Here is a 14,600-nt window from a genome sequence, read left to right as displayed (position 1 = left end):
ACTATTTCTACACACATTTCGTTTCGTTACGTTTAATTGCTACTCAGAAAATTGAATAAAAAAATAAATATAAATAATTAAATTGTCTTGATATGCTTCCTATTGCTTGTCTTCCTGCAACACACACAAAAAACAAACAAACAAAAAAACGTATGTCGAAGTTGATTGCTCATTCTTTCTTGTGGTTTCCTGTCTTGATGCCACATAGCGAGCCCTTCATTATTTTCTTAGATGTCCTTCACTCTGAATATCATCTCGCATTAGCCTCCTATCAAACTTCATCTTCCGTTTCTCATTATACAAGTACGTCAATGTCGTTCTTATGGGGGATATTGAAGTCTTTCCTTTCACTAACAATTCACTTTTAGCTGGCAACTGTCGCTCACGGATTCTGACATAAGGAAAAATTCTATATCAACCTCCTTCCCATGCACTATAGCCAGCCAGTCTTAGTTCTCTCTCTCTCGACTAGGTAACCGGTTACTTTATCTTTCTACCAATCTACCACTTATAAGTCACCTTTCTCGACTATATTCTACTTATCTACTACCACTTTCCTCTACCAGTTCAGCACTTGTCTCATTTCCCTTCCCTTCTCATTTCTTTTCATTTCTCATTTATAATTCCTTTTTTTCTCTCATTCTTTCCTTTTCCCTTCTCGTTTTTGTTTCGATCTTTCCTTCCTCGATCATTGTTTTTCCTTTCCTCTCTCATATATCATTCCTTTTTCTCTTTCTCATTCCTCTTCCATCCCTTTTCGTTTTTCTCCTTTTCGTTTTCATTAATTTCCTTTCCCTTCTCATATAATCCCTTTTCCTTTCTCATTGCCTTCTTCTAATTTGTTTTCCTTTTTCATTCCTATTTCCTTTCCTTTTTTTGATAGTTCCTCTCTCGACCATAACCTATATCTACCAGTCAACCACTAATCCCTTTCTCGATCATAATCTCTGCCAGTCAACCCCGGCCCTTTCTCGACCATCCTATCTTCCAAACCACCACTCTCTCTCTCGACCATATATCCTCTACCATTCAACCACTAATCCCTTTCTCGACCATACAACCTCTATACTCGTCCGTTTCGACCACACCCACAAAGCAGGGACACACCTTAAGGCCCTTCCACAATCCCCTTCTTCATCTTCGTTGGGAGACTTCGAAGTCCTCGCGGCGGCCCTGAAGACCCTCGATTCTTGCACCTTCTTCAGCGAGAGCCTTGTCGAACTCCCAGCAGTGAAAGATGGGCCGTTCAATTCGCGACAGGTAAGTGCATTGGGGCCAGATGGATGTTATAACTGTTGGGTTTGATTGATTGATTGATAGTTTATAGGAGGAAGAAACATGGAGAGGGAAGGATCGAACTGAAGGGATTAGGAAGGAGAGGGGGAATGCATGGAAGCCGGAAAGGGAGGAATGGAAGGACAGAGAAAGGAAGGGAAGGGAGGATTGCAGGTATGCCATCCATGTAAGGTTCCTTCAAACTCACACTATGCCATTTCTTTCATCCGGAACGCAATCACACACATCCATTTGACAAGGCTTATCGTAGACGTCCCAGGCCTCTCCAGGGGTAGTTTTATGACCCTGATGGTAGTTTGACAAAGCCTCTGTGCCATGAACCTAAATAAAAGAACTCATTATATATCTTTTTGGCCTTTGGAATTAGCTGATGTGAGTTGCAGATTCAAGCACTGACAGTTTTTAGATCAGACACAACATATGAAGGGATGGAGTTCTGGGTTACGGGAATGAATGGAATGGTATAAGATGTTTGAGAATGTGTGTAAAAGTTCTTTGTGAAGGCCTGGGGGAAGGGGGAAGTGTGGGCGGATGCTTCGAGACTGTGATACGGAATGGGAGATGATTATGGGAGGCTGCGTATGGAAGCTGCGATTTTTTTTTCTTCTTCAGGGGCGCAGGCAGTTTTTAAAGTGGCGCCATGCAGTTATGCTTGGCTCATGCTGTCCCCCGGAACTCATTCTTGATTCACTTGGACGGTTTCTTCTAGAGTTCGGGTTGATGGATGGTCTTCATGTAGGTAGACTGAAGCCACTCGGCGGTGACTGAAAAATCCCAGGTGGTAGCGAGCGGATTCGAACCAACGTCGTCCATGGCGCGGCGAATGCGGGCCCCGCACGCTAACCACTCAGCCACCGCCTACCCAAAGGCCTACTCCTTCTTTTTCGTTTCTATTCTTCCATTCAGGTGTTCAAAAAGAGGAAGAAACGCAAAATCATGGCATTGTATCTTTTTAGTTTCCTGGTGCTACTTCCACATGTATCCTTAGTTGTATAATCACACTCTGTACTGCCTGGGGGTTGGGATGGCATGCTCCTCCCTTCTCCGTTGTTGTATACTTGCAACAATAAACTATCAATCAATCAATCATTTGCGAGCCGATACAAAGGCAGACTCGAGGTCCAAGGAAGTTCACCGAGTCGAGATAAACAAGGCGGGTCGCGGGAGGTCGCCCAGCAGGAAACTGACGCAGAAACTCCCGTGGGCGTTGATGTAAAGCCTTGCAGTGTGGGCCAGGGAGCCGGAACATTAAACAAGCGTCCATGGAGCTGGCGGCACCTTAAATAAGCGTCCGGGAGCCCAGTGTGACCCAAGCCCGATGGTGGGCCGAGGGTCGCACAGCACTGCCCACGGGACCACCGGGAGGGGAGGACGCCCTTGGCCCTGACCAGGTAAAGGTTGGCAGGTTTAATGGTCAGTTTAATCAATCAATCAGTCAGTGGGGGCATACGCCGGGGGGCGCGTCGCCTCGCCCACCCTACGACGCCAAGCCCAGGGGTCCCTCCGTGTAGCCTCCCGGCAGGATCTAGGAACTTACTCAAGCCATGGACTCCGTGGGCGTACCCTTGGCCTCCTCCACTCAGGGTTGCCTCTTACAGAGACAACCCGAGGGGCAGGGTCAGCTCCAGGGTAACGTGCCACGTGCCCGTATAGCCAGAGTTGGCGTTAATGGACTATGCAGGTAATATATGTTGAATGAGTCTCACAGAGTAGTCGCCGGTTTGACACACAGTCTTTCCAGCAATATCTCATGATTCTGCTTAGACATTTATTATCAAAGGCATCAGTCCGCCTGTCCAAGTCTCCATTTAAGTGTTCATGTCTCACAGCCAAAGAGTAAGACAGGGAGCATAAGGGACTTGAAGATCCAGATCGTTACCCTTCTTAAGAGGTATTGACAACACCATATACTTGTGCTGACCAAGTCCATGGGCCAAGCAAACACATGAAAGGTTACCAGAGAAAATAGGTTCATCAATAATAACAATAATGATAATAATAGATTTAATTCGCCCAGCGGCATAGGCTATATAAAAAACAAGACAAGAAATCAAATGAGATCGAACGAAATTAAGTGACAGACTCAAGTATTAGCTTTTGTTTAACCCCCACTTTCCTCTTTTGCCGCAGCTCGCCCTCTCTTCAACCCTGCCTGGCTAAGGGCACCACCACCACAGGCATGGCAGACGCAGAGGAGGCTCGTTGGGGCAAGAGGGAGGTGGAGATCAAGGAGGAGGTGAAGGAGTAAGTGCCATGATCCATATGTGTGTGAAGGTTTAGGCAAGAATAGTAGAAAGCAAAAGCACATAGATAAATAACATAAAACATAATAAAAGAGCATTCAGAGTAATGTGTACTGCCTCTGTGGTGGATATGGAGTGTTTCCCATGTGGTATTGGGATGCTGGATATGCCCTCCCAATGTGGATGACTTTACATTTTTCTTCATTGAATTGTAGCAGCCACTTTTTGTTCCACTCCTATAGCTTGGTGATGTCTTCTTGTAGGAAATCCACAGTCTAGGGGTTAATATTCTTCCTGTTAGTTAATTTATTTTTTGTCTTGTTTCTTTTCTTCATATTAACGTACTTTATGTGTTAACTAATTCGTGTGTCCGTCTTGTGTGTCAGCATGAAGCCAGAGAACGCTGAGGTGCTGCTGGACCTTCTGGAGGAGGTGAGGAGGCAGCGCGAGGAGGAGGAGGCGAACAGGTAATGGAGTGAGCATGTGTGTGTGTGTGTGTGTGTGTGTGTGTGTGTGTGTGTGTGTGTGTGTGTGCTTCTATCAGGTCACTCAGAAAAATGAAAAAGGAAAACAAAATAAAAACTACACTTCCGTCAATGCTTCTAATTCCCTCATTGCTCAGAAAAAAGAGAAAACAAACAAACAAATACACTTAGGTCAATGCATATAATTTTAGCAAGTCACTCGGGGAAAAAAAAAGAGAGGGGAGAAAAACTGTACATCCGACAATGCTTCCAAGTCACTCGGAAAAAAAGAAAACAAAGGAATGCAAAATAAAAAACACACTTTCATCAATGCTTTTCTAATTCCATCATCGCCCAGAAAAAAAAGAAAAGAAAGCAAAAAATTACACTTCCGTCAATGCTTCTAATTCCTTCATCGCCCAGGACATACACGTGGATGAAGGACTGTGATGTCAACTTGTGGGCGTTCAAGGACAAGCACCCCGGCATGATGAAAGGCCTGCAGGAGGAGCTGGACCCCGAAGTGTGGGAGGACGTGGCCGTAAAACTCGGACTCACCAACCAGCAAATAGAGGTTAGAATACTGGGATTTGAGGAGGAGGAGCTGGATAGAAGTGTTTGTTTTTAGGTATTAGTTTGAGTGGAGAAATTAGTGTACTGCTTTTCATATTTATTTTTTGTATATATTAATGTAGAAAATAAGGGGTTGGTATGCTATGAGAGACTCACCCTCACCTACCAATTCTGAAACTGCATCCCATAGCCTATAACACATACATATATTCAACCATTTCGCTCTCACCCAACCTTTCCCCTAACCAGACTACATATCGCCACCTTCATAAACAAAACGCCTAAGTCATTATTTTCTACCTTACAGGAAATCATAAAAGAACTGTCATTATCTCATTTGGCTTAAGATTTAGGCAGAAATGAAAAGGATAATTCTAGAACACTCAAACCCTGAATGGTGAAGGCAACTCTACAAAAATGGGCGTCACATGTTGAAAATGATGTAGACAAAAACCTGGAAATCGTTGAAAAATGACTTAGGGAATCATTATATGAGGGTGACGATATACCCAACCATTTCACACATCTAACCTAACATGTCCACATCAACAAGATACTAAAACTACTTCCCCTTGACCCCATAACAGAAGTGCCGTAAGTCTGAGATGTACTCCCGAGGGTATGGGTCACACTCCTTCGCCCGGGAGATGTTCAACACCCTCGCCGTGAGTCCTCGTCACCGCGACCTGACCCTCAAGACGGTGCTGGAGGCCCTTAAGGAACTCAAACGCCATGATATTCTGCGCCGCCTGCAAGGGTTTGACTGTCTGAGTGAGTCCTTCTTCCACACCTGTACTCTTGTTAACCCGTCCGCTGCAAATTGGCACGGATTTGGCCTTCACTGGTAGCCTGGCAACATACACTCCCAGGTCTTTCTCTGCCTCTGTGGTGGATAGTGGAGCATTTCCCATGTGATATTGGTATGCTGGATATCCCCTCCCAAGGTTCATAACTACATTTTGCTTCATTGAATTGTAGCAGCCACTTTTTGTTCCATTCCTGTAGCTTGGTGATGTCTTCTTGTAGGAAATCTGCAGTCAAGGGGTTAAAGTGTGCTCTTGTGTTTTTTTATCCCTATACTGTCCAAATCCCTTATGCAAGAGTTAACCAGGATCATCACTCTTTCTCAAACACGAACGACACCATCCGCAGAAATGATGGAGAAGTTCAACGATGCCAAGACCTTCACGCAGACCATACAGGGGCCGAGGGAGGTGCTGGTGGCCTCGGCGAACACAGGCACCACCACTGAGGCCATACGCGAGGTGAACGGTGTAGTGCCAAAACCTCCGCAGCAGCCACAGTCCTTTGTCGCCAAGGTGCTCGTCATCCACGCCAGCGATGCCAAAGAAGAGGCTCTGAAGGTGAGGTGGAGGACTGGCATGGGAATTACTTAGCGACCTGTGTGTTGTTTGTGTTGCCGATGACCCGAGTGAATATTCAGGCCAACACAAGTATTTTTTTTACAGTGAAGGAGGCAGCTCAAGGACAAAGTAAATATTGAACTAAAAAGCTTGCTGGCGCTGCTCTTGTGAAGTAAATATAGATGGAGTAGTTCATAAATTATAGAATAGCCAAACATGAGTATTTTTTTTTTTTACAGTGAAATGGGCAGCTCAAGGACGAAGTAAATGTTGAACTAAAAAGCTTACTGGCGCTGCTGTCATGAAATAAATATAGATGGAGTAGTTGATGTATTAATAGAATAGCCAAACGAGGGTCTTAAATGCTGAGATCAGACCATTTAGTTTTATATAAGTTAAGAATGAGCTACTTTTATCTCCTCTCTGATATCAAAGTACAGTAAAACCTCACCATCTGCGCCCTCACCATCTGCGCCCTCACCATCTGCGCCCTCACCATTTGCGCCCTCACCATTTGCGCCCTCACCATTTGCGCCCTCACCATTTGCGCCCTCACCATTTGCGCCCTCACCATTTGCGCCCTCACCATTTGTGCCCTCACCATTTGTGCCCTCACCATTTGAGCCCTCACCATTTGCGCCCTCACCATTTGTGCCCTCACCATTTGTGCCCTCACCATTTGTGCCCTCACCATTTGTGCCCTCACCATTTGTGCCCTCACCATTTGTGCCCTCACCATTTGTGCCCTCACCATTTGTTCACTCACCATGTGCGCCCTCACCATTTGCGCCCTCACCATTTGGGCCCTCACCATTTGCGCCCTCACCATTTGCGCCCTCACCATTTGCGCCCTCACCATTTGCGCCCTCACCATCTGCGCCCTCACCATTTGCGCCCTCACCATTTGCGCCCTCACCATTTGCGCCCTCACCATCTGCGCCCTCACCATCTGCGCCCTCACCATTTGCGCCCTCACCATTTGCGCCCTCACCATTTGCGCCCTCACCATTTGTGCCCTCACCATTTGTGCCCTCACCATTTGCGCCCTCACCATTTGTGCCCTCACCATTTGCGCCCTCACCATTTGCGCCCTCACCATCTGCGCCCTCACCATTTGCGCCCTCACCATTTGCGCCCTCACCATTTGCGCCCTCACCATTTGCACCCTCACCATTTGCGCCCTCACCATTTGCGCCCTCACCATCTGCGCGGCCTTAATTTGCGGCCATCGTCCCACCATTTGCGCAGGTGGTCTTGCCATTTATTGTTATTCAATGTTTTATGCCTCTCCTTTGCACCTCCATCATGCCCTTTTTTTTTCTGGTAGGGGGGTTTTGGGCTGTGGCTGCTCATATGTATTTTTCCCCATAGGTTGTTAAGCTTGCCATTTGCGCACCTTCAGACTGCCCATATGTACGCAAATGGTGAGGTTTTACTGTAATATGTTATTGAGTTATGATTCACTGTTTTGGGTCACTATCTGGATGGAAGTGCATTTGTTCTTTACTCCCAGTCCTCTTTCCTGATATTACTGTTTACATTTCCTGCTTTTTTTCACTTTCATGGATGATATCGAGTTTCTTTCTCTTACATTCATTTTTGCCTCGTACGTTCCTTACTTCTGGTCATTTTGAGGGGTGCTATTGTGTTTATTCTTTCCTCCCAGTCCTCTTTCCTGATATTACTGTTTACATTTCCTGCTTTTTTTCACTTTTCTGGATGATATTATGTTTGTTTCTTCCTCTTACGCTCATTTTCGCCTCGTACGTTCCTTACTTCTGGTCATTTTGAGGGGTGCTATTGTATTTATTCTCTCCTCCCAGTCCTCTTTCCTGATATTACTGTTTACATTTCCTGCTTTTTTTCACTTTTCTGGATGATATCGTGTTTCTTCCTTCCTCTCATGTTCATTTCTCTTACACACATTCCATGCTTTTGTTAATTTCCTGGATAGAATTGTAGCTCATTCATCTTTCTTTTAATGTCACACAATGTCATTTAACCTCACTTAACCTTTTTCAACCTCTAGGTCATTGTAGTCTTTTTATTACTTAGGTCATGTTGAGTCTATGCAAATTTTAGATAACTTAAAATGGGTTTAGTTTCTCTTTTTTTAGTATACATAACTTGCTTGCACGGAGACATGCTAGCCACGTTTCTGTATGGTATTGTGTTTCTTCTTACGTTCATTTCGCTCGTCCATCTCCAACAGTTCGTGGCCTACCTGAAGAGCCCAGCGAGTGACCGCAGCGTGCGTGTTGTGCTTCTCCAGGAGTCGCAGAACACCAACGTCCAGGCCTGGCTGGAGATTGACCCTTACAACAGCATCCATAAGTGGTTCCTGTCGGTTCGTGTCTCATAATTACCGTCCTTTGCTGCTCTGATAGACACCTTGACGGATTGGTTTATAAGGTTTTGGGGATATAGACAGATTGACCCTTATGTTAGGCGAAGTTTAGGGTATCTTAAAACACATGATAGATAGCACCTTATGGTATAAATCAACAAAGAATGATCTTACTTTGTCATATAGAAAGTCTCATTAGCAAGGAAGCATATATGAATTTTCTGAGTCAAGACCTGTAGTAACTGTTTGGGGTTTTGTTAGGTTAAGTTTAGGGTATCTTCAAACACATAATAACCAGCACCCTATGGTATAAATCAACAAAGAATGACCTCACCTTGTTGCATAGAAAGTCTCATTAGTGAGGAAGCATATATGAATTTTCTGAGTCAAGACCTGTAGTAACTGTTTGGGGTTTTGTTAGGTTAAGTTTAGGGTATCTTCAAACACATGCTAGTCAGCGCCTTATAGTATAAATCAACAAAGAATGACCTCACTTTGTCGTGTTGAAAGTCTCATTAATAAGAAAGCATATATGAATTTTCTGAGTCAAGACCTATAGTAACTGTTTGGGGTTTTGTTAGGTTAAGTTTAGGGTATCTTCAAACGCATGATAGCCAGCACCTTATGGTATAAATTAACAAAGAATAACCTCATTTTGTCGTATAGAAAGTCTCATTATTAAGGAAGCATATATGAATTTTCTGAGTCAAGACCTATAGTAACTGTTTGGGGTTTTGTTAGGTTAAGTTTAGGGTATCTTCAAACGCATGATAGCCAGCACCTTATGGTATAAATTAACAAAGAATAACCTCATTTTGTCGTATAGAAAGTCTCATTATTAAGGAAGCATATATGAATTTTCTGAGTCAAGACCTATAGTAACTGTTTGGGGTTTTGTTAGGTTAAGTTTAGGGTATCTTCAAACACATAATAACCAGCACCCTATGGTATAAATCAACAAAGAATGACCTCACCTTGTTGCATAGAAAGTCTCATTAGTAAGGAAGCATATATTAATTTTCTGAGTCTAGACCTATAGTAACTGTTTGGGGTTTTGTTAGGTTAGGTTAGGTTAAGTTTAATGTATCTTCAGACACATGATAGCCAGCACCTTACAGTATGAATCAACAAATAATGACCTCACTTTGTTGTATAGAGTCTCAATAGTGAGGAAGCATATATGAATTTTCTGAGTCAAGACCTATAGTAAGTAACTCTGGGGTTTTGTTAGGTTAGGTAGTTACAGCAGCATCCATTAGTGGTTCTTGACGGTTCATACCTCAGAACTACCTTCATTTATGGCCGTAATAAACGCCATGACATTTCGGCACAGTGGGGAATCGAAGACCTCAGAGGGAGTGCTGGAACGAATGATTGTAAACTCCTATTATTATTATTATTCCTCGCTCCTCGATGTAGCAAGAATCTAGTCACAGCATCGCCTTATACCCTCAGGTGGATGTGGTGGTGCCCGTCCTGTCTCCCCAACTCCTGCGGCAGATCCAGAACCTTGACACGGGCGACACGGCTGCAAGGGACGCAAGACGAGACTTGGAGAAAAACTGCAATCGCTACGTCTACCGCATGATGCTGGACCAGTTCGTCGAAATCGGGTGCAAAAACTTCTCCTGCCGTGCTGTGTGTCCTGGCCGGTACTTGAGTGAGGTGGGTGACGAGGCGCTGTTTAATTAACTTACCTATTCGTTTATTTATTTTATTTGCAGTGAGATTAGCAGGTCAAGGGTAAGGAAGGGAATGAAAGCCAAAGAGGACGTCTGGATCTTCCATTTCCAGTTGTTTTCTTCCTCTCCCTTCTCCCATTTCTTTCATTTCCAGTTGTTTTCTTCCTCTCCCTTCTCCCATTTCTTTCATTTCCAGTTGTTTTCTTCCTCTCCCTTCTCCCATTTCTTCCATTTCCAGTTGTTTTCTTCCTCTCCCTTCTCCCATTTCTTTCATTTCCAGTTGTTTTCTTCCTCTCCCTTCTCCCATTTCTTTCATTTCCAGTTGTTTTCTTCCTCTCCCTTCTCCCATTTCTTTCATTTCCAGTTGTTTTCTTCCTCTCCCTTCTCCCATTTCTTCCATTTCCAGTTGTTTTCTTCCTCTCCCTTCTCCCATTTCTTCCATTTCCAGTTGTTTTCTTCCTCTCCCTTCTCCCATTTCTTTCATTTCCCGTTCTCTTTTTTCATTTCCATTCACGCCACTCCCTTTTCACCTCCACGATACAAACAGTTCCTTGCTTTCAGGTCAACACTAACCCGCTCGTCCAAAGCAGTCCCCTCTTTCGCATGAACTGGAACTTGTCGTCGCAGAGTCAGCTGGAGGAGTGTGCCAGTGCTGTCTTCATGACGGCCAAGGCGGTGAGGAAGATGAGGAGGCGCCGGAGGTAACAGCCGCAGTGAGTGGAGCATGAGGGCATCTTCTCCCAGGCTCATAAAAGAACGTAACACTTAGCCAAACGGTCATGGATATTGCCCTTTCTGAATCGCTCTCTCTTCCAGTATGATGTTATTCCAACACTACCAATACGATTAACTCATTTCTCCATCAGTAAATTTCCCAAGACTCATAAAAGAACATCACACTTAGCCAAACGGTCATGGATATTGCCCTGTCTGAATCGCTCTCTCTTCCAGCATGATGCTATTCCAACACTGAGGTGGATAGTGGAGTGTTTCCCATGTGGTATTGGTGTGCTGGATATCCCCTCCCATTTCTTCAATGAATTGTAGCAGCCACTTTTTGTTCCACTCCTGTAGCTGGTGATGGCTTCTTCTAGGAAATCCACAGTCAAGGGGTTAAGAATAGGGACCTTAGTGTTGTGTCTGCTGTTGGTTGAAAGTCTCCCTCACAAATAATCTCAGGTGCCTTGCAGAACTACTATAGAAATGTCATTGTTTGGAAGTCTCTCACAGCTGTCTCTTCACATGCATTCCAAAACTATTATAGAAATGTCATTGTTTGGAAGTCTCTCATAACAATCTCTTCACATGCATTCCAAAACTATTATAGAAATGTCATTGTTTGGAAGTCTCTCACAGCAGTCTCTTCACATGCATTCCAAAACTACTATAGAAATGTCATTGTTTGGAAGTCTCTCACAGCAGTCTCTTCACATGCCTTCCAAAACTACTATAGAAATGTCATTGTTTGGAAGTCTCTCACAGCAGTCTCTTCACATGCATTCCAAAACTACTATAGAAATGTCATTGTTTGGAAGTCTCTCACATAACAATCTCTTCACATGCAATCCAAAACCGTTACAGAAGCAGGATTCACACAATAATTATATCTGTAGTGAATAATTATGGCTTGGTGCAATAATTTCTACTCTAATAAAAATGTAAATAATGATGTGATAACTTTTGAATGAGGTATATATATATAGTTTGTGTGTTATGAAGATGATATATTATTTTATACTATCATACTGTTTTCAATGATTTATTTTTATTTTTTATTTTTTTTTACTACAAAGGAGACAGCTCAAGGGCACACAAAAAAGGAAACAATATTAAAGAAAAAGCCCGCTACTCGCTGCTCCTAAAAAATAATCTAAAGAGGCGGCCGAAGTTTGTATTTGATGAAGATTATACTCATACCATTATACTAATCTGAATATGTAGTATGTATTTTATGAAGATTATATAAATATACCAAATACTACCCTTGATATTTTTAGGTACATAGTTACCTTACCAGAAAACCACATAACAATGAAACCAAGTATTTAGTTTTTTTACAGTAAAGGAAACTGTGTATTAAGATATATATAAACACACCAGATACTACCTTTTAATATTTTTAGGTACATAATCAGTTGCCTTACCAGAAAACCACATAACAGTGAAACCAATTATATAGTTTTTTTTACAGTAAAGGAAACCGTGTATTAAGATATATATAAACACACCCAACAGTACCCTTAGTTTCCTTGTACACACTCACTCATGCATGGAGATAGAGGTGAAGGGAGAAGGATGTATGGGAGTAAAGGGTCTATTACACTGGGCAAATTTTCCGTGGATCTTCAGTCAAACCACGATTTCCGCTGGCATCGTTCTCATATTTCCGTGTTTTTCTGACGTGTCCGCGATCTTCCAAAGCTATGGTAGATTTCACTGAAGGACGACGGTATTACTCACCATCTTCATCAGCAGCAATAACAAGAAACAATTGAGGACCACGCTAGCGGAAATCGTGGTTTGACTGAAGATCCATGGAAAATATGCCCAGTGTAATAGCCACTTTAGGGGAGTGTAGGAAAGTGGAGGCCGTGAGTGGGAAGGAGATAAAAGGAGAAAGGTGGAGGGGAGCATGAAGGAGAGTGAAGAGGGAGGGTGAAAAAGGCGCAGGGCCGATTGTAAAAAGAAAGAAAGGGTATCTATGTCATGTTGCCCTACCAAAAAACACTACCAATACGATAAACTCATTTCTCCATCAGTAAATTTTCCAAGACTCATAAAAACATAATTCTCAGCCAAATAGCCCTTTTTAAACATTACTAATACTTTTTAATTCGATATCTACTGTACACTGCAACTCTTAACACTCTAAGAACAACATGACAGGGAAACGAAGTGTATTGTGTTTTATTGATTTTATTTTTTTTCAAGTTTTTACAGTAAGGGAAACGGCGTAAAGGCGAAACCAAACTGACCTCCGTAAAATAAGGTTATGGAAGGGAACGCTGGTTATATTATCATTAGTGGTATTCTTGTTTGTTACTTCTTAAAACTATCATGCTCTCGTCTCAAGGGAAGCCAGTAATATTGTCATCCTTGTTGATCAGTCACTGGTCCGATCTTACTTCTGAAAAATATTGTGTTCCGGACCCAAAGAAAATATTATCCTAAGTTTTATCCTCATTACTCCATTTCTTAAAACTATTGTGTTCTGTGCTCAAGGGAAACCAGTAATATTCTCATCCTTGTTAATCATTCAATGGTGCGTCCTTACTTCTTAAAAATATTGTGTTCCGGACCTCAAGAAAATATTATCCTAAGTTTTATCCTCATTACTCCATTTCTTAAAACTATTGTGTTCTGTGCTCAAGGGAAACCAGTAATAATCTCATCCTTGTTAATCATTCAATGGTGCGTCCTTACTTCTTAAAAATATTGTGTTTTGGACCTCAAGAAAATATTATCCTAAGTTTTATCCTCATTACTCCATCACTTAAAACTATTGTGTTCTGTGCTCAAGGGAAACCAGTAATATTCTCATCCTTGTTAATCACTCACTGGTCCGATCTTACTTCTTAAAAATATTGTGTTCCGGACCCAAAGAAAATATTATCCTCAGTTTTATCCTCATTACTCCATTTCTTAAAACTATTGTGTTCTGTGCTCAAGGGAAACAAGTAATATTGTCATCCTTGTTAATCATTCAATGGTCTCTCCTTACTTCTTAAAAATATTGTGTTCTGGACCCAAAGAAAATATTATCCTAAGTTTTATCCTCATTACTCATCACTTCTTAAAACTATTGTGTTCTGTGCTCAAGGGAAACAAGTAATATTCTCATCCTTGTTAATCATTCAATGGTCTCTCCTTACTTCTTAAAAATATTGTGTTTTGGACCTCAAGAAAATATTATCCTCAGTTTTATCCTCATTACTCCATTACTTAAAACTACTGTGTTCTGTGCTCAAGGGAAACCAGTAATATTGTCATCCTTGTTGATCAGTCACTGGTCCGATCTTACTTCTTAAAAATATTGTGTTCCGGACCTCAAGAAAATATTATCCTACGTTTTATCCTCATTACTCCATTCCTTAAAACTATTGTGTTCTGTGCTCAAGGGAAACCAGTAATATTGTCATCCTTGTTAATCACTCACTGGTCCGATCTTACTTCTTAAAAATATTGTGCTCTGGGCCGAAGGGAAAGCCAGTAATATTGTCAACAGTCCCATCTTCGTTGATCACCAGGACGTCATGCTCCCGGTAGCCCCCCGCCCCAGGCTGACCCTCGGGGATAGTGACCATAGGCTCCATTGACACCACCATGCCCGGCTGCAGCACTGTCTCGATGTCCTCGCGTAGTTCCAGGCCTGTAGAGGAAAGAGTGAGAGTTAGATGTCTTTCGTAGATGTTTCTCTGCTGTTTTTTTTTAATGCTTGTATGTATCAGAAGACCTGTGGAGTTGGAGGTCAGTGCTGGTCACCTCCCTTCTACCTCGCACCTCTGTAGCTCTTCACACCTTCTCCTCCTTCTACAGTTCATATTTCTACATCTTCCTTCTTTTTTTTCCCTCTCTTCCTCTCATGCAGTTCATATTTCTCTTTTCCTTCTCTTTTTTTCATTTTTTCTCCC

General features: G+C 42.6%; 2 protein-coding genes across 16 annotated transcripts in view; one reads left to right on the top strand and one right to left on the bottom strand.

Moving 5' to 3' along the window:
- The first annotated feature begins 740 nt into the window (after positions 1–740).
- LOC127005420 (uncharacterized) lies at positions 741–11,950 on the top strand. Of its 3 annotated transcripts, XR_007758508.1 has the most exons (10): positions 741–1,260; positions 3,427–3,540; positions 3,926–4,006; positions 4,427–4,577; positions 5,164–5,347; positions 5,729–5,940; positions 8,153–8,287; positions 9,743–9,952; positions 10,531–11,390; positions 11,452–11,950. XR_007758508.1 is itself a non-coding variant. In XM_050874256.1 (9 exons), the coding sequence occupies exons 1-9, from the start codon at positions 1,238–1,240 to the stop codon at positions 10,672–10,674; spliced, it is 1,254 nt and encodes a 417-aa protein (XP_050730213.1). In that variant the 5' UTR covers positions 741–1,237; the 3' UTR covers positions 10,675–11,950. The 3 variants fall into 3 exon arrangements, 2 of the variants coding, with proteins under 2 accessions (XP_050730213.1, XP_050730214.1); XM_050874256.1 differs by having other exon boundaries at positions 10,531–11,950; XM_050874257.1 differs by lacking the exon at positions 741–1,260 and adding an exon at positions 2,418–2,687 and having other exon boundaries at positions 10,531–11,950.
- LOC127005419 (creatinase-like) overlaps positions 11,005–14,600 on the bottom strand; it is a 37,680-nt gene continuing 34,084 nt past the window's right edge. For 4 of the 13 annotated variants that reach the window (XM_050874245.1, XM_050874242.1, XM_050874241.1 and 1 more), the window contains 2 exons: positions 13,418–14,338; positions 11,005–13,268 (listed from right to left, as the gene is read on the bottom strand). In XM_050874245.1, coding sequence (XP_050730202.1) covers positions 14,136–14,338 — 203 coding nt within the window. In that variant the 3' untranslated portion in view covers positions 11,005–13,268; positions 13,418–14,135. Of the gene's footprint in view, positions 14,339–14,600 lie in introns of all 13 variants that reach the window. The other 9 variants (XM_050874247.1, XM_050874248.1, XM_050874244.1 and 6 more) reach the window with 9 other exon arrangements.

This window comes from Eriocheir sinensis, chromosome 30 (genome assembly GCF_024679095.1).
Source record: "Eriocheir sinensis breed Jianghai 21 chromosome 30, ASM2467909v1, whole genome shotgun sequence".
NCBI classification, from domain to species: Eukaryota; Metazoa; Arthropoda; class Malacostraca; order Decapoda; family Varunidae; genus Eriocheir; species Eriocheir sinensis.
This window is presented reverse-complemented; position numbering and strand designations above follow the sequence as displayed.

Excerpts from the sequence above, each read along its gene's own strand:
- LOC127005420 (XM_050874256.1), top strand. The coding sequence starts at position 1,238 with ATGGGCCGTTCAATTCGCGACAG. Across the intron at positions 4,007-4,426 it reads GAGGAGGAGGAGGCGAACAG|GACATACACGTGGATGAAGG; the intron begins GTAATGGAGTGA and ends TTCATCGCCCAG. Across the intron at positions 8,288-9,742 it reads TCCATAAGTGGTTCCTGTCG|GTGGATGTGGTGGTGCCCGT; the intron begins GTTCGTGTCTCA and ends TTATACCCTCAG.